Genomic DNA, 25,630 nt, shown 5'->3' on the forward strand with positions numbered 1-25,630 from the left:
CTCAGCTGCTTAAGAGATCACCTATGAACACAAGTGAAATTTAAAATTGTGAGAATGCTTTTATCAACTTGAAAAGTAAACGGCATATAAATAAATACTGGACAAGGGCAACCCTGTTATAGAATAACAGTAAGTTCCAAATGAACCTTCAAAACCACAATTTGACAAAAATGCAAACTAAACAACAATGAACACATAATCCAATTTCAAAACTATATACAAACTCAAACATCCTAAATTGAAAAAGACATGAAGCAACAAAATTAGACATCCCAAACACCAAAGGAAAAACTTGAAGGTAAATGGCAATCTAATGGCACAAATGCCTCCAGAAAACAATGTTACTGTTAATAATCTGCAGGAGAGAAACTTTCAAGAGATCATGGTTCAGATTTTCAAATGTTTTTGGATCAAGTGACCTGAGACTGATTCTTGAGCCTATGTGTAATTCTGACTAAGATATCTGGGCATGCCTTTCAAATGACACCATGAGATGAGTAAAGAGAAAACCTCGTCTCTTTCCTGCCTTTCAACACACCAACAGCAAACCATGTTCACGAACGTAGGGCTCTTTCTAGAAACGCTGAAGGCTAAGGAACTGACTGGTACATAGGAGGTGTGGTACTTCTATTTCCATACATATGTCCTGGCTCAAGTCAAAAAGCCTACAATTAATGAAATAAAGGATTCCTCATGTTACATGCTGGAGGTCACATACCATGAATAGTAAATCTACAAATAGTACTTTCAAAGCCTAGAGTTATCTGTTAGCAATGCACATTATCAAGAGGCTTTATAATATGCTTTAAATGCCAACCATGTCTTAGACGTGAATGATATGCATGAGTCCAGAATCTTAATAAAAATTGACCAGCATGTCACTCACTTCAATTCTCATTTTAAATAGGCACTGTGAAAATGGGAATGCTGCTGTACAGTAATGAGTAGTATAGAATGAAATTAGTGTTCTTTTATGAGTACCTGCTCTACATTTTAATTTCCCTTTAAAGAAGCACATGAAATAGAAAAAATTTTTTTATCAGTCTATAAAAGGAGTTAGTGTTTAGAAATAAAAATGAAGCACTTGCATCTTCATTTTTTAAAACTTCACAAAGGTGCAAACAATGTAATGGTTTCTGGGCTCACATGGGCAGATCAGTACTATTGTGTCTAGTTTTCCTAGATGTACCATCGTCTCGTGGCAGTGCTTTCTGCAGATTTGACATAGCAGCAGTTCTCTCGATGTCTATCACAGCATACAGCTCTGTGCGTCTCGTAGGGGTCTGTGGAAGGGGAGTGGTAGGCGTTTTTGGAGTCTGAGGGTTGTCAGAGTCACTGCCACCTTCCAAGTCAACCTGTATGTAATTGAGCTGCCTGTGTTCTAAACTTGGGCGTCTGATATCAAAGTTAAAGACTGTCGGTGTACAGTCCCGACGCCTTGAATATTCTATTTTGTGAGCACTTGCCGGCACTGTTACATTCTCTGTATTTACATAGTTATGCATTGGATCAAGATTATTATGGTAGCCATTTAGAGATGGGGTCTTTGGTCCTAAATTGTCATCTTCATCCCTACTTAGCTTGCGGGCTTCCCAAACAGGAGGCAAAGATGGTAGATTTTCGTAGTTTAACAATGCAGTTCTTCTCTGAGCTGAGTTGTTGATATTCTGGGTATCTGAGGTACTGGTGGACGGCAGACGACCTCTCCTGAGCCCTGAGGCACTGGGGAGAGATAGCCCATTTAGATTTTCATACACCAGTTTGTTAACAGAGGGCACGTCTCTTCGTTCATCACTGTCATAGCCAGTGTCCCATTCCGTGTTATTCACACCACTTCCGCTGACTTGATCTCTTCCAAGTTGTTCCAGTTTCTCTTTTTCCATTAATTGCTTTTGAACTGGGGTTGGTCCTAAGACAAACTTGACTCCTTCAGGTTCAAGAAGAATCTGAGGGTCCCTGTCCTCAATATTACTTGGTTCTTCTTTTGGTGTGTTGCTTTCAGCATTAGAAACCCTTGCCTCCAATGGGACATGCACACTTGCGCGGTTTTTCCGTTCTTCTTGTACACCTGTAGTGTTGACATAGGTATGTACCTAAAACAAAAGAGGAAAGTGAATCAGTAAACTTGCTTTAAAAAGAAAAACAAAGAACAAAAAAATTTGCCTGACTATATCAATTAATTTTATTAACTTTCTAAGTATATTCTTACTTCAAAGCTTTTGTACCTGTTTTTTTTTTTTACCAACAAAAAGGTTAGGGGGAGGTGGGAGAAATGTAGAAATATCTTCCTAGCTTGATAAAAGAATAACTGCTTTAAAATACACGTGATGGGGCTTCCCTGGTGGCACAGTGGTTGAGAGTCCGCCTGCCGATGCAGGGGACAGGGGTTCGTGCCCCGGTCCCGGAAGATCCCACATGCTGCGGAGCGGCTGGGCCTGTGAGCCATGGCTGCTGAGCCTGCACGTCCGGAGCCTGTGCTCCGCAACGGGAGAGACCACAACAGTGAGAGGTCTGTGTACCGCAAAAACAAAACAAAACACATGTGATGGTGAAACATGATAAGCATTCTGTAGAAAAAATAAAAACTCAGGAACAAATGGGGATTATTACTTTGATGTTGTTCTAAAATTCTCATCAATCTATTAAAACCTGATTTAGAAATAGAAAATAACAAGTATTAAAAAGGAAGAGAGAAATTTATCATAATTTATAGATGATCTGACTATACAAAGAGACAGACCCTACTAGATTCAATAAGAGCTCTGTAAAATGCATAGTTATCAAATAGATACCAGGAAATTAATGCTACTTAGAAAAGTTTGTGGTATTTGGCGGGGGGGACAATATAAAAAAAGTTCAGAAGTCTACACATAAAATTTGAAAATCTCAAAAATAAAATTCAAAACTAAGGGAAATTTAATTATAGTAAATAAGAACTCATTTAACAAGTAAAGAACACAAACAAATGGATTTCAAAACAGTAAAAATTTCTTCATGATAAACAACCATATTGTTGACAAAAGATAAGTATAACTAAGTAATACATAGACAATGTTAACCAGCTAACTTCATTCCTAAAATGAAAATATAATAGTCAGGAATATTAAATTGCTCTGTTAAAACACTGACAACAAAATCTGCCTTATTGCTAGTAGTCCACTAACTATAAAAACTGTAACATAAAAAGCTTTCATTGGAGGTTATTGTAACTGAATTGGCCATTGGTTATGTCCGTCTTTATCTATAGATGCACCTCTCCTGTGAACCCACAAACTTACTGTGATGCTAAGTTTCCCTCAACACCTATATATATTTGGGTATATGACAGAAAATACATACTATTTCCTCTGAGTCTTCACTACAAAAGTCATATACAAATAGTGACAGCTAAAATTCAAACTAAAACCTTCAAGTGTTAGCACAATAACACTCTAACCCCACACAATATGTTAGACAGTAGGACATGCTTACTTGTTCCTCAGCCACAAGCAAGGGATGTGTAGACTCTTCACCTACTGAAGGCAGGCGTGCACTTCCCACAGAAGGATGTCTGCTTGAAGGATGGGATGAAGCGTCTCCAAATGAGGGGTATCGGGGATATCCATTAGGTAAGTTCTGAGCAGCAAACCCTGGAGCTGAGTGTTTGTTTGTTTATTGGTTTAAGAAAGGATACAGGGGTAGGGCACAGAGAATAAAAATGAATGAGAATACAATCAGCACTGAGAGGTTTAAGGAAGATGTTTCTGGCAAGACATATGAGAAACCAGAGCAAAACAGCGTACCACCTCCACTCTAACTTTCCACTCACATTTTAAATAATATGAAACATTTAATGTTTTCATATTTAAAATATTTAAAATGTTTATAATTATAGCTAACAGTTTTTTAAAACTCACAACCACTATACTTACGTTAGCCAATGGTAATTCCTAACAATTTATAGATTAAAAAACCATAACCTATAGTTTATAATAGAAGAAGGAAAATGGACACTTACTTGTAGGTGTTCGAGGTGTTCTGGGGACTTCCAATTCTGTCTGATGATTATTCCTTTCAACAACTGGCTCCTCTACTACATTTATACTATTATTCTGCATAATCTCTTGCAACATATTAAATAATTCTTCTGCACGAGCACACTTAAAGGCAAAGATTCCTACAAATACAAACCAGAAGAAAAAAATGGTCACTGCATCTTTAAAAAAGACACAGGAGCACCTGTCGAAGAACAAACTTGTAAAGTAAGCATTCCATGCACCAGTAGCAAGAAAAGGCTTTAAAATAAATGTCTGATAAATTAATTATATTCCCTGTTTCAAAACATAAACCCAAAAGTTCACAGAATAATTTTCATTTGTCCATGGGTGATGGCTCAAAATAAGGAAGACAAAAACAAGATTTGCAAACTTACTCTAGTCTGCTTTTTAACAGCAGGGGGAGCCCAACTTACCATTACCAAGGGAATTCTTTATCACTTGACAGGCCCTTGCTCAGTGGTTTACAATCATTACCTTAATTATTGGATTACCGTTGCCCTCTGATACAGAAGAAATTTGATGCGACAGAGGTCATGCAACTTGCCCAAGGACTTTCAAGAAGTAGGTAGCAAAAAATAAAAGTACGCTCTGTTTGACTCCAAAGTTTAGGTTCTTTTCCCAGAGTTACAACAGTAAAGACATATAGGCAATTTACTGGGACTAATCATTTACTTACTGCAAATCTTAAATTTAATATAAGCCAAAATTCTGGACATAGAAAACATGCTTAATAAATGCTTGATAAATGAATACATAGTGTACTATGTCTCTTTTTATTTTTATTTTTTTATTTTTTTGCAGTACGCGGGCCTCTCACTGTTGTGGTCTCTCCCGTTGCGGAGCACAGGCTACGGACGCGCAGGCTCAGCGGCTGTGGCTCACGGGCCCAGCCGCTCCACGGCATGTGGGATCTTCCCGGACTGGGGCACGAACCCGTGTCCCCTGCATCGGCAGGCGGACTCTCAACCATTGTGCCACCAGGGAAGCCCGATGTCTCTTTTTTAAATAATCCACTTATTTGAGAATTTTTTTATTCTGGATAAAAGTAAAACATTAAACATTACATATAGAATAACTGAATTATAGAATGATATTTCAAATATGACAATGTTTGGAGAAAAAAAAATAAAGGCTCTACCTACCTTGTCCAGTTTGACACCTTCGACCACTTTCAAAAGAAAAGAGATTCGAATCATAGCCATAGCGTCGGAGGCAGAGGTAGTGCCATTTTACTGAGTCACGTTTGCGAGTGTATAAAATCAGTTCTGTATCTGTAAGTTCCATTATGCCAGAACCTAACTCATTCCCATCATCATCCACATTAATGACCTAAAAAAGAAAGTTTAATTAGTGCTAACTTAATGCTCCCACTTGACAGTTATGCACATATTTCACTAATTTGTCAGGAAAATGTACTATTGCTTATTGGTTCAGTTACTGGTTCCTTTGTTAGTTCATTCAACAACCAATTGTGTGTTTAGGGCATGGACTATGTAGCAGTGTAATACCCAGTTCATATCCACAAAGAACTCACATTCCCACTGAGGAGATAAGATACACAAACACGAAAAACACCACAAAACTGTAAATGCTTAACTAACAGATGAGTGCACCAGAGGCTGCGAAATGCAGGAACTGTGGCGGAGGGTTGTTGGAGAAGCCTTCACATAAGAAGAGGAGGGACTTTAGCTGGGCCTTGGGTATAATTAAATTTAGACAGGAAATAAAGTTAAGAGGGAGAACTGGTGGGTCAGGAGTTAGGGGGCACATCCTGAAGATGCAGTGCTACAGCAGAGACAAAGAAGGTATGTTTCAGAGAGATCAGGACAGGAGTGGCATTGAGTTCATGTAAGGGAAGGCTTTGCACTGCTCAGTTTCAGAAAATGGCCAGAGACTATAAAGAACAGATAACACTTAGGGAGAATTTACTATACCCCGGGGTTGGGTAAAGTGCTTTACTTGTGTTTTTGTCATTTAATACTGATCCTAAACTGCAGGTAACAGTATTTTCTCCACTGCACACAAATCAACAAAGACTTAGTGATAATGTAACCTGCCAAAGGTACCAAAGCTATGAAGCAAGAGGGCTGTGACTTACACCTAGGTTTGTGTGATCCAGTGGCTATGATTTACAGCAGAATGAGGTCACAATATGGGAGATTAATGACTGTGGATGAGTAAGGAATGGAGCACTTAGCATCTAAGTAACAGAACACCACTGAAGTTTTAGAATGATGAAGGAGGAAGATTAATTTGATGTCAACTGCAGGATGCATCACAGAGGTGACTGAAGATACAGTTCAGTTATGAATTTGTCCAGGCATTGAACAATGACTGGGAGCTGGTGACGGGACTGAAGAGGCACCTCTAAAGTGGCATTTTAAAGACAATATTATCAGTAGGTCATTTCAAAGAGGTCTGATGGGACCAAATCCAGGGGCTCTTATCACTGTGACCAAAGATTGAGTTCTTCAGAGGATATAACAGTCACTCATTAGTGCTATGTTTTCCTGACGGAGATACAAGATTTAGGCACTCATATCCATGATTGGTGATGTTGAAAGGTAAAAATAAACGTAACTGTCTTCCAAGTTAAAAAAAAAAAAAGACAGTATTATCAGAATTGTGTGGCTCTAACTGGATATGGAAGACCAAAGGAAAAGGAAAAGAGGATTTCACACTGTCAGTAAGAAATGTCGTCATCATTTGTTAAAACAAGAAAAGGCAGAATGGACAAAAAAGGAAAATAAAAGGGTCTGAATACAAAAGTGAGGAAATAATAAGACATGTTAATCAAGTGAAGTAAAAGAAGAGTATCCAGGTAGGCAGTGAGAGCTACATCTCAACCAGCTTTTACTGACCTTAAACTTGTTCCGATGGTTATCTGGGACAGTGTCTTTATCTGGACAGCTACAACAGCTACCCATGGCTTCTTCAGAAGACCATGTGAGCACTACATGAAAGATAATTTGCAAAAAATTATTAGATGTAAGATACAAAAGTCATAAAGCAGAAAAAGACACTAGAAATCATCTAACATAAGCCCTGCGTTATTTTGATGAGGAAAACTAAGCCTAAGGAAGTAAATGGCTAGAGCTAGATTTCATACAACTAGCTGGAGAATTTTACTCAGCAACAAGAATAATAATTCTGTGAGGGAGACTTCACAGAAATCTGAAATTTAATTTGCAAAGGTCTGCCTATTTTAAAATTATCTAAAAGAAACCAATTTAAGTTCTCACATATAACACTGTTAAAGTCATTCATAGAATTAACCGTTTATGGCTTATTAGGAATTTCAGTCCCTCTTTATTAATAAATTTCCAAAAGGATGCTAGACTTCTGGCTTGGCAAGTATTTTGATTCATACCATGCATTGTAGTATTCTTTATGTATCCCAACGGACAAAATTGGTTAATAAGACACAAAAACAAATCTGGAATAGTTCATTAAGAGAGAAAGACAACTCAAAATTCAAGCTGTAACTTAACACAGAGAATACTGGCAAAACTGAAAGTACCTCATTATTACAAGAATACATGAAATTATGGCTTTCTGGGGCATTTAGTGTTGAAGAATACTGCAAGTGAACAAAGGAAAAATCCAAAACTTCACTTACAAACAAGAGAAAGAATGAGAATGGATGAGACAGTATTTGAAAGAAGGAAGCGTAAGAAGCTATTAAACATTAAAAACATAAATCTGATTAAAATTTGCCTAAAATTCTTCAGCAGATCTTCACTACCTTCAGGAAAAAATGCAAAGCTCATCAGTATGACACATGGTCCTTCACAATCTGGTCTCTGTCTACAAATACAGTCTAACCTCTGCCCTCCTCTCTGCTTTGAGTCCTACCCAGCCATACTAAACAGTTTCCCCAGAGCATCTTGTTCTCTCACAGCCTTCCATGCTGCTCCTTTCTCAAGATTCAACTTCAGAGTACAGTGCCTTCAGGAAGCCTTCTCTGACTCCTACCAACTGGGCAAGTTATATTCCTTGTGTACCCCCAAAGCACCCTGAGCTTCCCAGTATCACAGCATCTTTCACACTGTTTACTCAGTAAAAATTGTGATAGACTGTTTACCTATCTATCTACTTCCCTCCACTTTGAGCTCCTTCCCAGCAGGGATGGACTTTATTCATTCTTGCATTCCCTGTGCCTAATACAATACCTAGCAAACAGGAGGTGCTCTAAGTCTCTTGTGAGCTGAACGAACTGCACTAAAGGAAGATAAAGAATGCTGGCAGGTGTAAGGATTAAGCAGATAAAAAAGGATACTAGTGTATAAACCAAAAGAAGTGATAAGTAAAATAGTAAAGTTAAATTAAGACTCATATTTGGTGGTGTCCTTGCACTGGTGAGAATGATCATCATTAAAAGGCCTACAAATAATAAATGCTGAAGAGGGTGTGGAGAAAAGGGGATCCTACTACACTGTTGGGAACATAACTTGGTGCAGCCGCTATGGAAAACAGTATGGAAGTTCCTTAAAAAACTAAAAAGAGAATTGCCATAAGATCCAGAAATCCCACTCCTGGGCATATATCCAGAGAAAACTCTAATTTGAAAAGATACATGTACCCCAATGTTCATAGCAGCACTATTTACAACAGCCAAGACATGGAAGCAACCTAAATGTCCACTGACAGATGAATGGATAAAGAAGATGTGGTATATATACATATACAATGGAATACTACTCAGCCATAAAAAAGAATGAAATAATGCCATTTGCAGCAACATGGATGGACCTAGAGATTATCACACTAAATGAGGTTAAGTCAGACAGAGAAAGATAAATACCACATGGTATCCCTTATATGTGGAATCCAAAATATGATACAAATGAACTTATTTACAAAACAGAAACAGACTCACAGACATAGCAAACAAACTTATGGTTACCAAAGGGGAAAAGGGGTGGGGGAGGGATAAATTAGGAGTTTGGGATTAGCAGATACACACTACTATAAATAGAATAGATAAACAACAAGGTTCTGCTGTTTAGCACAGGGAACTATATTCAATATCTTGTAATAAAACATAATGGAAAAGAATATGAAAAATTATATATATATATATATATATATACATATATAACCAAATCACTTTGCTGTACACCACAAACTAACACAACATTGTAAATCAACTATGTTTCAATTAAAAACGTAAACAAATAAATTTATATAGGGAAAATGTGTGATGACATAAGGATAAAAAAAATCTTGTTACATAAAAGAAAAAAAAAGATTCATATTTGGTGCCTTAATATGCCAGTTAAGTATCATGGTATAAAGATGACTAAGTCACAGGATGTACCTCTGAAGAGCCGTGAATCTAAAGGGAAAGACAGAGATGTCAACAGATAATGCATTATGATAAACCTCATATCAGAATATAAGAAGAGTTCCGTGGGCACAGAGAAAGAAGCAACTAACTTACTGGGTTAGGAAGGGCAGGAAGCACCATTTGAGCTGGTACTTTAAAAGGTGAGCAGAAACAGTGTGCTAGGCAAAAAACAGAAACAGGCACTTGAGACAAGATAAAAAATTAGGTGCAACGATAAAAGTCATGAAAGGTGGCAATGTATTCAGGAGAAAGTGAGGCATCTAGTACGACTAGAGTGCAGGGTAGGCTGTAACACAAGCATGAGCCAAACCATAAAGCATCCTGAACAACAACCTAGGGATCTGGGACTCCAACTAACTTGAAGCTAGCCTGCTTCCAATGTCCCTGTAGTCAAATGGACATGACTCTATCATGGCACTTATCACATTCTACTGTAATGTTGACCTGTCTCACCGCCCACTTCACTGTGATTTCCAAGAGGATAGGAACCGTGTCTTCTGAATTTTCTAGGGCACTAAGCATACTGTTTGACATAGCAGATATTCAATAAATGTTTAATTTTTAAAAATTAGTAAGTGTTTAATAAATTAGAAGATGAGGAGGCCAAAAGAATATTTCAAAAAAAATTTTAAAGCAGACAGATAATTGATAGAAACAAAAAAACAAAGTGTCTTCTTGAATTTGCTTATCCAGCCTCACCACTGAATACAAAGAGCTAAATGATTACTACAGTGTGGCTTTTGCCTGAAAAAATAATGCCTCAAGTAAATATTTTTCAACTATTTTCAAAAGAGGTAGAAAAAGCATTCTTCCACTTGACATCTTCACAGGCTACCTGTTAAGGCAGCACCTCCGATTTTGTCAGGGATATATGAATGGTGGTACAACCTACCTGGGGACTATATTCACATTGAATGCTTCAGTTCAGTACAAAAATAGTTAATGAAAAGCCTACCATGTGACACGAAATCCTTGTATGCCACTCCAAAGAGAATGAATTTCATCCTACACAAGGTGAAAAGCCAATGAAGTATTTTAAGTAGGAAAGTGAGGTGGTCAGGAATTCATTTTAGATACCTCCATCTGCAGGGTAATTTTAAGTGGGAGTTTAGCTCAGAGGAAGGGAAGCCAGTGAGAGACTACTGAAAAATGGAATATGCCAAAGACTTAAAACCAGAGCAGCAATAGTAGGAATAAAGATGAAAATAATGAATTTAAAAAATATTTAGGAAGACAAGTCTGTAGCACTGAGTGTCTGGCTAGGTATACAGGAAGTAAGAGGCAGTTTTCAGGGCGGCAGATGAAGGGTGCTGGTTCCATTACTTGAAATAGGAAAAACTTTCTCAGGTCTTTGAGAGGAAGTGATGGTGGTTAGTTCAGTTTTAGACATGTTAAATTGAGATTCCAGAGAACAACCAAATGAAGACTTACAATAGAGAGGTAAGTACATCAGAATGGGTTTGAGGAAAGAGGTAAAATATTGGGACACATGGTATTTGAAACTATAAAAGAGAAGACCCGGATCAAGGACAGTATAAAGAGCAGTCTGCAGTTAAAATTCTGGGGAACACAAATGCACAAATACTGGAGTAGAGAAAAACAAGTGAAGGAGAAGAGAAACAATCAGAATAGTACAAACTAAGAAAAGAAAGTGTCAAGAAGGAAGGTTTTATCCATAGTGGAGTGTTAGGTAGAGGCAGAAGCCATTCAGCAGTGAGCAAATGGAAGATAAGGAAGTAGTCTTCCAAAGAATAGAAAAGGCTCTTTCAAGAACACAGTTGGAAAGGAAAGCCTAAAGTGATAGGGTATGGCTGAACACGGTTTCAAAAGAAAATATGTTGCTTGAGTTACTTATTGTTTTAAGGTGACATAGATTTATGCAGATTAGTAATCAGTATGTCAGTAAAGGTTAAAGAATATAGGAAAAAACAAAGGACATAGATGGCTACAGGATGGATCAAGGCAGAGCGGGGAGGCTAGAGAAGATGAGTTCCGGGGCCCAGACTAAGAAGTCTGCCCAGAGAAGGAGTGCCTTGTCCTCTGAGGAGCGAGAGCAGAAAATAAGGATGGGTGGAACACAGTAGAGAAGCTGAAATAGGTAACACCTATCCTAAATTTCTTTGGTAAAACAGAAGCCACGTTTGCACAATGAAGGACTTGAGGATTATTCTCTGAGAAGCTACCCAAGAAAGGTAGCAGGATTATTAAGTAGGCTATGCTGAGACTTAGCAGAAGCTGGAGAGTAAGATTATGCAATTTTTCTAGCTGTACTCAGCAGTCCAGAGGGTAGACAGTTCAACTGACCCAGGGTCAGAAGGTAAAAGGACAAGGAAATTAAAGGATATTGGCAATATAGGGGTTTGAAGTAATGGGCCATCAGGTCTGGTCAGGAAAGAAGCAAGAAAGAAGAGGGCTGATGAAATGGGAGAAACGGAGGGAGGCAAAAAGGAACAGGAGGCCTCAGTAAGGCTGAAGGATAGGCTTAGTAGGAGTAAGACTGTGAAACAGCTGGGACTACAGGCAGTTGTAGTCAATCTTCCAGCACAGAAGGAGATTTTTAATGTGAAGTTTTCACCCACATCTCTGACTCCTCCTCCTGAAGCATGAATTCCCAGGCAGGGGGGAAGGCAAGACACAGATAGTCTGCATTTATGACAATCAGATTAATACCTGGAGAGCGTCTGAGTTATGTAACACCCAACAATATATACGAATACCTGTAAACACTTGATGAGAAACCACGTGATCTCATCATCTTACCCAGTCAAGTTTATAACTCAGCAAAAACACAAAAAGACGTACTATACTCCCTCAAGAAAGCCACATAGGAAAGTAATAAGAGTACATTCAAGAACAAAAGGTAGCTTCTGTTTGGGAAGATCAATATTGCAACAAGTGTGTTGAGTATTTTAAATTAGTAAACACTGTCATGTTTAATTAAAGCCAATTGTCCTTATTTTTGGGAAGTGGAAGGTGACAACATATAAGGAGGCAAAATAAAACTGCATTCAAGAAAACACTATTAAAATCTCTAGTTTAAAAAATGTAATTTGTGGACTTAATGATTTTTTTAAAAGTAAACTTCAACTTACCTAGATCTGGCCATTAATATTCTTAGCCTCTGATGCAGCATCAGGAGTTTAATCATACTTCAAAACACCATGTTTTCTTTGTTTGCTGACTTAACCTACAATTAGCAAGAAAAAGTCAAGAATTTGTTATTTCTTTAAAAACAGTTTTCCTTATGAGACTTCTGGCAGCACTGTTACTTCAGTTAATCTATTTAAACAAACTAAAAAGACTGAATTTTTGATTAAAATATATATAATTTATAAGATCTATTCTAAAAATTAATATAATGTGTACATGGTACCATCAATACAGCCTTTTCAAAAGAAAAGTAAAAATGCAGCAGCTTACATTCCATGATGTTTGGATATCAGGACCTTTAGAAGCCATTGATTTTAGCTTCTCCACTACAGCTATGACATTAGACAACACACTTCTCTATATTTATCTCCACAGCCATAAAATGAAAGGTTAGACTAAACTACCTCCAAGGTTCCTTTCCAGCTCTAAAACCCCATTTTAGCCAAGGGCAGGCTAATTCTCTATATCCAGTCACGTCTCTTAAACCTCACCGTCCCTCCTGCCAAAGAGTGGACTGTCTTTAGAATCCACCCTCTGTATCTTCTAATCCACAAGACACCCCCAGAATCAAATCAGAAGAGTCAGTCATGAGAAAACAGTATGAACTAGCATGCCATAGAGTCACAGGATAATGATATAAATTACAGCAATAAATTACAATCTAGAGTTTTAAGAGATTTCAATATACTTCTGAAAATTTTCTGGTTAATTTATTCACTTTCTACAACACAGAAAAAAAAAATCAAATTCACTCAAGCACGAGCACTAGCATTTACTAAACAGCTATACTACAGTAGGCATTATGTTAGCGGTTTTACAAAGAGTCTTATTTTTTTATTTTATTTTATTTTTTAATGAAATGAATTTCTTTTATTGAGAAAAAAAGAGACAGAAATAAAAGCTGTATGAGTGGTGGCAACCAAAAAACTTAAGGAGTGCTGAGAAAGTCAGAGCAGTTTATTTTTTTTAGTTTTAAAAAATTTTTTTAAATTCTTGAATTTTATTTTTTTGTACAGCAGGTTCTTATTAGTCAGCAATTTTATACACATCAGTGGATACATGTCAATCCCAATCGCCCAATTCAGCACACCACCACCCCCATCCCCCCGCCACTTTCCCCCCTTGGTGTCCATGTTTGTTCTCTACATCTGTGTCTCTTTTTCTGCCCTGCAAACTGGTTCATCTGTACCATTTTTCTAGGTTCCACATATATGCATTAATATACGATATTTTTCTCTTTCTGACTTACTTCACTCTGTATGACAGTCTTGAGATACATCCACGTCTCAACAAATGACCCAATTTTGTTCCATTTTATGGCTCAGTAACATTCCATTGTATATATGTACCACATCTTCTTTATCCATTCGTCTGTTGATGGGCATTTACGTTGCTTCCATGAGCTGGCTATTGTAAATAGTGCCGCAATGAACATTGGGGTGCATGTTTTTTTTTTGTTTTTGTTTTTTTTTTTGCAGTACGCGGGCCTCTCACTGTCGTGGCCTCTCCCATTGCGGAGCACAGGCTCCAGACGTGCAGGCCCTGCGGCCATGGCTCACCGGCCTAGCCGCTCCACGGCATGTGGGATCTTCCGGGACCGGGGCATGAACCCATGTCCCCTGCATCGGCAAGTGGACGCTCAACCACTGTGCCACCAGGGAAGTCCACATGTCTTTTTGAATTATGGTTTCCTCTGGGTATATGCCCAGTAGTGGGATTGCTGGATCATATGGTAATTCTATTTTTAGTTTTTTAGGGAACTTCGATACTGTTCTCCATAGTGGCTGTATCAATTTACATTCCCACCAACAGTGTAAGAGTGTTCCCTTTTCTCCACACCCTCTCCAGCATTTGTTGTTTGTAGACTTTCTGATGTTGCTCATTCTAACTGGTGTGAGGTGATACCTCATTGTAGTTTTGATTTGCATTTCTCGAATAATTAGTGATGTTGAGCAGCTTTTCATGTGCTTCTTGGCCATCTGTATGTGTTCTTTGGAGAAATGTCTATTTAGTTCTTCTGCCCATTTTTGGATTGGGTTGTTTGTTTTTTTAATATTGAGCTGCATGAACTGTTAATATATTTTGGAGATTAATACTTTGTCTGTTGATTCATTTGCAAATATTTTCTCCCATTCTGAGGGTTGTCTTTTCATCTTGTTTATGGTTTCCTTTGCTGTGCAAAAGCTTTTAAGTTTCATTAGGCCCCATTTGTTTATTTTTGTTTTTATTTCCATTACTCTAGGAGGTGGATCAAAAAAGATCTTGCTGTGATTTATGTCAAAGAGTGTTCTTCCTATGCTTTATTGTAAGAGTTTTAAAGTGTCTGGTCTTACATTTAGATCTCTAAAGCATTTTGAGTTGTTTTTGTGTGTATGGTGTTAGGGAGTGTTCTAATTTCATTCTTTTACATGTAGCTGTCTAGTTTTCCCAGCACCACTTATTGAAGAGACTGTCTTTTCTCCATTGTATATCCTTGCCTCCTCTGTCATAGATCAGTTGACCATAGGTGCGTGGGTTTATTTCTGGGCTATCTTGTTCCATTCATCTATGTTTGTGTTTTTGTGCCAGTACCATATTGTCTTGATTACTGTAGCTTTATAGTATAGTCTGAAGTCAGGTAGTCTGATTCCTCCAGCTCCGTTTTTTCCCCTCAAGACTGCTTTGGCTATTCAGGGTCTTTTGTGTCTCCATACAAATTTTAAGATTTTTTGTTCTAGTTCCATAAAAATGCCATTGGTAATTTGATAGGGATTGCACTGAATCTGTAGATTGCTTGGGTAGTATAGTCATTTCCCCAATATTGATTCTTCCAATCCAAGAACATGGTATATCTCTCCATCTGTTGGTATCATCTTTAATTTCTTTCATCAGTGTCTTATAGTTTTCTGCATACAGGTCTTTTGTCTCCCTAGGTAGGTTTATTCCTAGGTATTTTATTCTTTTTGTTGCAATGGTAAATGGGAGTGTTTCCTTAATTTCTCTTTCAGATTCTTCATCATTAGTGCAAGAGATTTCTGTGCATTAATTTTGTATCCTGCAACTTACCAAATTCATTGATTAGCTCTAGTAGTTTTCTGGTGGCATTTTTAGTATTCTCTATGTATAGTGTCATGTCATCTGCAAACAGTGACAGTTTTACTTCTTCTTTTGCAATTTGTATTCCTTTTATTTCTTTTTCCTCTCTGATTGCCACGGCTAGGACTTCCAAAACTGTGTTGAATAATAGTGGCGAGATTGGACATCCTTGTCTTGTTCCTGATCTTAGAGGAAATGCTTTGTTTTTCACCATTGAGAATGATGTTTGCTGTGGGTTTGTCATATATGGCCTTTATTATGTTGAGGTAGGTTCCCTCTATGTCCACTTTCTGGAGAGTTTTTATCATAAATCGGTGTTGAATTTTGTCAAAAGCTTTTTCTGCATCTATTGAGATGATCATATGGTTTTTATTCTTCAATTTGTTAATATGCTGTATCACACTGATTGATTTGCATATATTGAAGAATCCTTGCATCCCTGGGATAAATCTCACTTGATCATGGTGTATGATCCTTTAAATGTGTTGTTGGATTCTGTGTGCTAGTATTTTGTTGAGGATTTTTGCATCTATATTCATCAGTGACATTGGTCTGCAATTCTCTTTTTTTGTAGTATCTTTGTCTGGTTTTCGTATCAGGGTGATGGTGGCCTCCTAGAATGAGTTTGGGAGGGTTCCTTCCTCTGCAATTTTTTGGAAGAGTTTGAGAAGGGTGGGTGTTAGGTCTTCTCTAAACGTTTGATAGAATTCACCTGTGAGGCAATCTGGTCCTGGACTTTTGTTTGTTGGAAGATTTTTAATCACAGTTTCAATTTCCTTACTTGTGATTGGTCTGTTCATGTTTTCTATTTCTTCCTGGTTCAGTCTTGGAAGGTTATACTTTTCTAAGAACTTGTCCATTTCTTCCAGTTTGTGCATTTTATTGGCATAGAGTTGCTTGTAGCAGTCTCTTAGGATGCTTTGTATTTCTGTTGTAACTTCTCCTTTTTCATTTCTAATTGTATTGATTTGAGTCCTCTACCTTTTTCTTGATGAGTCAGGCTAATAGTTTATCAATTTTATCTTCTCAAAGAACCAGCTTTTAGTTTTACTGATCTTTGCTACTGTTTTCTTTGCTTCTATGTCATTTATTTCTGCTCTCATCTTTATGATTTCTTTCCTCCTACTGACTTTGGGTTTTCTTTGTTCTTCTTTCTCTAGTTCCTGTAGGTGTAAGGTTTCATTGTTTATTTGAGATTTTTCTTGTTTCTTGAGGTACGCTTGTATAGCTATAAACTTCCCTCTTAGAACTGCTTTTGCTGCATCCCATAGGTTTTGGATCGTCGTGTTTTCATTGTTATTTGTCTCTGGGTATTTTTTTATTTCCTCTTTGATTTCTCCAGTGATCTATTGGTTATTTAGTAACATATTGTTCAGCCTCCATGTGTTTGTGTTTTTTATGTTTTTTTCCCTGTAATTCATTTCTAATCTCATAGCGTTGGTCAGAAAAGATGCTTGATATGATTTCAATTTTCTTAAATTTACTGAGGCTTGATTTGTGACCCAAGATGTGATCTATCCTGGAGAATGTTCCGTGCGCACTTGAGAAGAAAGTGTAATCTGCTGTTTTTGGATGAAATGTCCTATAAATATCAATTAAATCTATCTAGTCTATTGTGTCATTTAAAGCTTGTGTTTCCTTATTTATTTTCATTTTGGATGATGTGTCCATTGGTGTAAGTGAGGTGTTACAGTCTCCCACTATTACTGTGTTACTGTCGATTTCCTCTTTTACAGCTGTTAGCAGTTGCCTTATGTATTCAGGTGCTCCTATGTTGGGTGCATATATATTTATAGTTGTTATATCTTCTTGGATTGATCCCTTGATCATTATGTAGTGTCCATCCTTGTCTCTTGTAACATTCTGTATTTTAAGGTCTATTTTATCTGATATGACTATTGCTACTGCAGCTTTGATTTCCATTTGCATGGAATATGTTTTTCCATCCCCTCACTTTCAGTCTGAATGTATTCCTAGGTCTGAAGTGGGTCTCTTGTAGACAGCATATATATGGGTCATGTTTTTGTATCCATTCAGCAAGCCTGTGTCTTTTGGTTGGAGCATTTAATCCATTCACGTTTAAGGTAATTATGGATATGTATGTTCCTATGACCATTTTCTTAATTGTTTTGGGTTTGTTTTTGTAGGTCCTTTTCTTCTCTTGTGTTTCCCACTTTGAGAAGTTCCTTTACCATTTGTTGTAGAGCTGGTTTGGTGGTGCTGAATTCTCTTAGCTTTTGCTTGTCTGTAAAGCTTTTGATTTCTCCATCGAATCTGAACGAGATCCTTGCTGGGTAGAGTAATCTTGGTTGTAGGTTCTTCCCTTTCATCACTTTAAGTCTATCATGCCACTCCCTTCTGGCTTGTAGAGTTTCTGCTGAGAAATCAGCTGTTAACCTTATGCGAGTTCCCTTGTATGTTATTTGTCATTCTTCCCTTGCTGCTTTCAAAAATTTTTCTTTGTCTTTAATTCTGCCAATTTGATCACTATGTGTCTAGGCGTGTTTCTCCTTGGGTTTACCTTGTTTGGGACTCTCTGTGCTTCCTGGACTTGGGTGGCTATTTCCTTTCCCATGTTAGGGAAGTTTTTGACTATAATCTCTTCAAATATTTTCTTGGGTCCTTTCTCTCTCTCTTCTCCTTCGGGGACCCCTATAATGTGAATGTTGTTGCATTTAATGTTGTCCCAGAGGTCTCTTAGCCTGTCTTCATTTCTTTTCATTCTTTTTTCTTTATTATGTTCCGCAGCAGTGAATTCCACCATTCTGTCTTCCAGGTCACTTATCTGTTCTTCTGCCTCAGTTATTCTGCTATTGATTCCTTCTAGTGTAGTTTTCATTTCAGTTATTGTACTGTTCATCTCTGTTTGTTTGTTCTTTAATTCTTCTAGGTCTTTGTTAAACATTTCTTGCATCTTCTCGATCTTAGCCTCCATTGTTTTTCTGAGGTCCTGGATCATCTTTACTATCATTGTTCTGAATTCTTTTTCTGGAAGGTTGCCTACCTCCACTTCATTTAGTTATTTTTCTGGGGTTTTATCTTGTTCCTTCATCTGGTACATAGCCCTCTGCCTTTTCATCTTGTCTCTCTTTCTGTGAATGTGGTTCTTGTTCCACAGGTTGCAGGACTGTAGTTCTTCTTGCTTCTGCTCTCTGACCTCCAAATAGTCTCATTTTAATCTATATATTAACTTGAGTTAACAAATATGATTGATACCCAAAGTGAACATTTCCAAAACCATGAACCCACACACAAACAAAATTTTTCGTTCTGGACTTATAACCTGTATATAAAATCAGCGGTTCAGCCAGGTATTTGCTTACACCCCTTGTGAGCTGCTGCTACACGCCACATTAGGGTGGGCAGCAACCCACTGCCTTTTCCTTAGCACAGCTTTTTTTTTCTCCAGAAGCTTAACATACATCATGCTTTGCCTCTGGCTTATAAAACTGTCCAGCTAATTCTACCATAAATCATTTCTCTTATGTGATGTTTGTCTAGCTCTCTCTCTTAAGAGATTTTAGCCAATTAACTAAGAAAAATCTCTCTTCCTCTTTTTATTTGTTCCTCTCATAAGCATCCCACAACCCCTATCCTGAAATGAGTTTATTCATAGTAAATGTGATTAAGAGAAGTGAGAGCGATCCATCTATAATCCTCTATCAAGGAAAAGCTTTGAAATGAAGTTAAATATACAAAAGAATCAGTGTGCTAACCTATAAAGCTCTTGAAAATATTAAAAATCCTGTTAGAAACTCTCTCTCACCTTCAGATCTTTTTTTTCTTTTTTCTAATTTTTAAAATTGTGGTAAAATACATATAAAATTTACCATCTGATCTTTTTTTTTTTTTTTTTTTGCGGTACGCGGGCCTCTCACTGTTGTGGCCTCTCCCGTTGCGGAGCACAGGCTCCAGACGCGCAGGCTCAGCGGCCATGGCTCATGGGCCCAGCTGCTCCGCGGCATGTGGGATCTTCCCAGACCGGGGCATGAACCCGTGTCCCCTGCATCGGCAGGTGGACTCTCAACCACTGCGCCACCAGGGAACCCCAATCTTACCCATTTTTAAGCATACAGTTTAGTAGTGTTAAATATACTCAATATTGTGCAACCAATCTGAAGGACTTTTTCATTTTGCAGAAATGAAACTCTATACCCATTAAATAACAACTCATTTTCCCCTCTGCCCAAATCCTGGCAACCACCATTCTACTTTCTGTTTTCATGAGTTTGACTATTCTAAATACCTCATATAACTGAGATTGTACACTATTTATCAGTTTGTGCCTGTCTTATCTCACTTAGCATAATGTCTTCACAGTTCATCCATGCTGTAACATGTGTCAGAATTCCTTTCCTTTTTAAGACTGAAAAATATTCCACTGAATATATACCAACACTTGCTAATCCATCCATCTGTCAATGGACATTTATCTACGTTCCTCCTATTGGAATAATGCTGCTACGAACATGGATGAACAAATATCTCTCCGAGACCCTGCTTTCAATTATTTTGGATACATACCCAGAAGTGGTACTGCTGAATCATATGGTAGTTCTATTTTATTAATTTTTTGAGAAACTTCCATACTGTTTTCCACAGTATATCTTTTTTAGAGAAATGTCTATTCAAGTCCTTTGCCCATTTTTGAATCAGGCTGTTCTTTTGCAGTTGACTTTTAGTATAAGTTCTCTATATATTCTGGATATTAATCCCTTATCAAATATATGATTTGCAAATATTTTCTCCCATTCTGTGGTTGCCTTTTTCACTCTGTTGATAGTATCTTTTGAAGTAAAAAATTTTTCTGCATTAAGTCCAATTTGTTTACTTTTGCTCTGATGCCTGTGCTTTTGGTGTCACATCCAAGAAAGCACTGCCAAATCCATGTTGTGAAGCTTTTGCCGTATGTTTTCTTCTAAGAATCTCACTGTTTTTTATCTTATATTTAGGTCTTTGATCCAATTTGAGTTAATGTTTGTATATGGTGTTAGGTAAAGGTCCAAGTTCATCTTTTGCATGCAGATACCGAGTTGTCCCAGAAGCATTTGTTGAAGACTCGTTTCCCCACTGAATGGTCTTTGTACCCTTTTCAAAACTTATTTTATCACATATGTGAGGGTTTATTTCTGGGTTCTCTATTCTATCCCACTGGTCTATATGTCTCTATTTATGCCAGTACCACACTGTTTTGATTTTGTGGCTTTGTAGTAAGTTTTGAAATCAAGAATTGTGAGTAATCCAGTTTTAAGACTGTTTTGCCTATCCAGGGTCCTGAGATTCCATATGAATTTCAGGATAGGTTTTCCTGTTTTTCAAAAAAACCATCATTGGGATTTTGACAGGTATTGCAATGAATCTGTAAATCTCTTTGGATAGGACTGATATTTTAATAATATTGTATCTTCTAATCCATGAATATCAGATGTGTTTATTTATTTCTTCAATTTCTTCAGCAGTATTTTGCAGTTTTCATTGTATACGTTTTTTAATTCCTAAGTATTCTATTCCTTTTGATGCCACTGTAAAAGGAACTGTTTTTGTAATTTCCTTTTCAGATTGTTCATTGTGATGTACAGAAATGCAACTAACTTTTACATTTTGACTTTGTATCCTGCTACTTAGTTGAATTCATTTATTAGTTCTGAAAGTATTTTTTCTGTGGAATCATTAGGGTTTCCCACATATAAGATCATGTTACCTGCAAACAAATTATTTTACTTCTTTCTTCTCAATTTGGATAACTTTTATTTCTTTTTCTTACCTAAGTGCTCTGGCTAGAACTTCCACTACCATGTTAAATAAAAGTCGTGAAAGTGGGCATCCTTGCCTTGTTCCTGATCTTAGGGGAAAAGCTTTCAGTCTTTTACTATTGAGAATGATGTCTGCTGTGGGTTTTTCATATATAGCTTTCATTATATTGAGGTGGTTTCCGTCTATTCCTAGTTTTTTTTAATGCTTTTATCTTGAAAAGGTGTTGAACTTTGTCAAATGCTTTTTCTGCATCAACTGAGACTGTGTGTTTTTTTCCTTCATTCTGTAAATGTGGTGTATCACACTGATCAACTTTCATGTTGTACCATCCTTGCATTCCAAAAAGAAATTCCACTTTACCATGGTATGTAATCCCTTTATTATGTGGATGAATTCAGTTTGCTAGCATTTTGTTGAAGATTTTGGAATCAATGTTTACAAGAGATATTGGTCTGTAGTTTTCTTTTCTTGTAATGTCTTTGTCTGACTTTGTTATCAGCGTAACGCTGGCCTCATGGAATGAATTAGGAAGTGTTCTCTCCTCTTCAATATTTTGGAAAAGTTTGACAGGGACTGATAGTAGTTAACTAGCAGAATTTACTGGTGAAGCCAGGTCTTTTCTTTTCCTTTCTTTCTTTTTTAAAAAATATTTATTTATTTGGCTGTACTGCATCTTAGCTGCAGCACATGGGATCTTTTAGTTATGGCATGTGGGATCTTTTTTAGTTGCAGCATGTGAACTCTTAGTTGTGACATGGAGACTCTTAGTTGTGGCATGTGGGATCCAGTTCCCTGACATGGGATTGAACCCGGGCCCCCTGCATTGGGAGCGTGGAGTCTTAGCCACTGGACCACCAGCGAGGTCCCAAGCCAGGGCTTTTCTGCTCAAGAGATTTTTTTATTACTGATTCAATCTCCTTACCTTAGAGGTCTATTGTGATTTAGTCTTTGTAGGTTTTGTATTTCTAGGAATTTGTCGATTTCATCTAGGTTCTTCAATTTGTTGGCATACAACTGTTCATAGTACTCTCTTATAATCCTTTTCATTTCAGTAGACTTGATAGTGATGTCACCACTTTCACTTCTGATTTTAGTAATTTGAGTCTTTCCTCCTATTTTCTTAGTCTACCTAGCCAAAAATTTGTCAATTTTGTTGATATTTTCAAAGAACAAACTTTTGGTTCACTGACTTTGTTTTTCTATTCTCTATTTCCTTTCTCTCTCCTTTAACCTTTATTATTTCCTTCCTTCTGCTAGCTTTGGTTTTAGTTTGTTTTTTTTTTCTAGTTCCTTAAGTTATAAAGCTAGAGATCTTTCTTATTTTTTTAACATAAGCATTTATAACTATAAAAATCCCCTTAGAACTGCTTTCATTGTGTCCTATAAGTTTTGGCATGCTGTGTTTTCATTTTCTTTGGTCTCTAAGTATTTTCTAATTTCCCTTGTGATTTCTTCTTTGATTGGTTGTTTAAAAGTATGTTGTTTACAGACTTATAGAGAATGGACATGAGGATATGGGGAAGGGGAAGGGGAAGCTGTGACAGAGAGAGTGGCATGGACATATATACACTACCAAATGTAAAACAGATAGCTAGTGGGAAGCAGCCGCATAGCATAGGGAGATCAGTTCAGTGCTTTGTGACCACCTAGGGGGTGGGATAGGGAGGGTGGGAGGGAGACGCAAGAGGGAAGAGATATGGGAACATATGTATATGTTTAACTGATTCACTTTGTTATAAAGCAGAAACTAACACACCATTGTAAACCAATTATATACTCCAATAAAGACGTTAAAAAAAAAAAGTATGTTGTTTAATTCCCACAGTTTTGTGAATTTTCCAGTTTTCCTTCTGTTGTTGATTTCTAACTTCATCCTCTTGTAGCTGGAGATGATACTTTGTATCCTATCTATCTTTTAAAATCTTTTGAGACTTAATTTGTGGCCTTACATATGTTCTATACCAGAAAATGTTACAACAACATGAGCTTTTAGACTAATAATTTTTTTTCCTTTAAATGTATTAATCTTTTAAGTCATGTAGAAAATAAAAAGTTATAAATCTTTGTTACAATAGTACTAGCTTTTATAATTCCCTTTGTATTTACCTTTATTGAGACCTTTATTTCTCCACACAACTTCTAGTTACTGTCTAGAGTCCTTTCGTTTCACCTTGCAGAACTCTCTTGTGCATTTCTTGCAGGGCAGGTCTAGTGGTAATGAACTCCCTCAGCTTTTGTTTACCTGGGGATGTCTTAATTTCTCACTTACTTTTGAAGGACAGTTTTGCCAGATAACAGGATTCTTGATGGGCAGACATTTTTTCTTTTAGCACTTTGAATATAGCAGCCCACTGCCACCTGGCCTCTGAAGTTTCTGATGAGCAATATGCTAATAATCTTACTGAGAATCCCTTGTATGTGATGATTAGCTTTCTTCTTGCTGCTTTCAAGATTCCTGCTCTTTGTCTTTTGAAAGGTTGATTATAATGTGTCTTGCTCTATGTCTCTTTGACTTAATCCTATTTGGAGTGCAATGAGCTCCTTGGATGTTTATGTTCATGTCTTTCATCAAATTTGGGAAGTTTTTAACCATTATTTCTTCAAAAGTTCTCTCTGCTCCTTTTTCTCTCTCTCTTCTCTTTCTAGGACTCCCACAATATACAGCTTTCAATATGTTGAGGTGGTTCCATATTTTATATTCCACATATAAGTGATATGGGATTTATCTTTCTCTTTTTGATTTACTTCACTTAGTATGATAATCTCTAGGTTCATTCACGATGCTGCAAATGGCATTATGTCATTCTTTTTTATGGCTCAGTAGTATGCCTTTGTGTATATATACCACACCTTCTTTATCTATTCATCTGTCGATGGACATTTAGGTTGCTTACACATCTTGGTTATTGTAAATAGTGCTGCTCTGAACATTGGGGTTCATGTATCTTTTTGAATTAGAGTTTTCTCTGGATATACAGCCAAGAGTGAGATTGCTGGATCATATAAGGGTGCCCATCTTTTAAATTTCCTGGAAGTCACTTTAGCAGGTTGGGGAGGGACTTGCAACAATAGGGTATGTGCAACAATAGCTGCCCACCTCTCTGTCTGTACCTCTCTGACCAGAAGCAGCAATCTCTGATCCAGGTACAGATCCTTGATATTTGGAGAAGAGGGTACTTTCTGCCTCCGCTGGCTCCAAAAGCTGTGTGAGAGCTGCACAAAGGTGGCAGCAGAGAATGGCTGCAATTTTACATCTGAGCCTTTTCCTGACAGTTGCAAGTCTTCAACAGCTCCATAGTTCCAAAATAGTTACATCAGATTCTGCCACTGTATTTGTTATCTAGGTGGGGAGGCAGACTCCTGATGCCTCCTACTCCATCTTCCCAGAATCCTCTCCAGGCCTGTTTTTGGGGATCAGTATATATTCAGTTTCATTGTTTTAAATTACTTTATTAGCAGTGCCAGAGTGCTGTGACGTTTTTGCTTGCTTTTTACTGCTTTCAGTGCAAATATACACATATCAGTTATATCAGGAATTACAAGAATTTATGTGCCTCATTTAAAAGGATACTTTCTGTAAGAAAATACATTCTGAGTTCCAAACAACTGATATACCACAGCACTCCTGGAACGAACACAACCCAATGGACTGAGGATATCTTGTCTTGACTTTGGAACATGAATGCCTCAGGTATCCACTTTGGTTTCTTCTGACTAGTGGAAGGCTTAGAACTGACAGGTGATTGGGAGGTAGTGAGAGGGAAGAGGGAGTTATAGCCACTATATAGAGCTATAATCTTGTTGTAACATGGATGTTTTTCTATAAAACAGGTATATATATATATATATATATATATATATATATATCATCAGCTATGAGTTTATACTCAAGAGGAATACAATTTTACCAGGAAAATTATCAAAAAGCTAAAAAATTACAGTAAATACAGTCTACTAACACTCTATTTTTTATAGCAAACTGATTTTAAAGCCCTTACTTTATACCAGACATAGATTCACTTGGATTATCTCAATCCATACAACCACCCTATGAGGTAGGTACTATCATTATTTCTTTGTAGCAAATGAGGAAACCAAGGCTTGAAGAGGCTAGATAAATTTTCCAAGGTTAATAAGAGGAAGTATCACTTAGTATGATTATTTCTAGGTTCATCCACGATGCTGCAAATGGCAGTGATGGCATGATGCCAGAATTACATCCAGATCTGACTACAAAGCCCAAGTTCTTATTAATTAATACATG

The 25,630-nt window shown here is 37.2% G+C and overlaps 1 protein-coding gene across 1 annotated transcript in view; it reads right to left on the reverse strand.

The window, feature by feature from the left end:
* Positions 1-25,630, reverse strand: part of FRS2 (fibroblast growth factor receptor substrate 2) — a 117,957-nt gene continuing 92,327 nt past the window's right edge. Inside the window, exons 5-10 of the mRNA XM_007463552.1 lie at positions 12,480-12,574; positions 6,899-6,990; positions 5,180-5,366; positions 3,998-4,156; positions 3,472-3,635; positions 1-2,093 (exon numbers count right to left, since the gene is read on the reverse strand). Coding sequence (XP_007463614.1) covers positions 1,143-2,093; positions 3,472-3,635; positions 3,998-4,156; positions 5,180-5,366; positions 6,899-6,964 — 1,527 coding nt within the window. The 5' untranslated portion in view covers positions 6,965-6,990; positions 12,480-12,574 and the 3' untranslated portion in view covers positions 1-1,142. The remainder of the gene's footprint in view (positions 2,094-3,471; positions 3,636-3,997; positions 4,157-5,179; positions 5,367-6,898; positions 6,991-12,479; positions 12,575-25,630) is intronic.

Source organism: Lipotes vexillifer, unplaced genomic scaffold (genome assembly GCF_000442215.2).
Source record: "Lipotes vexillifer unplaced genomic scaffold, Lipotes_vexillifer_v1.1 scaffold602, whole genome shotgun sequence".
Taxonomy (NCBI): Eukaryota; Metazoa; Chordata; class Mammalia; order Artiodactyla; family Lipotidae; genus Lipotes; species Lipotes vexillifer.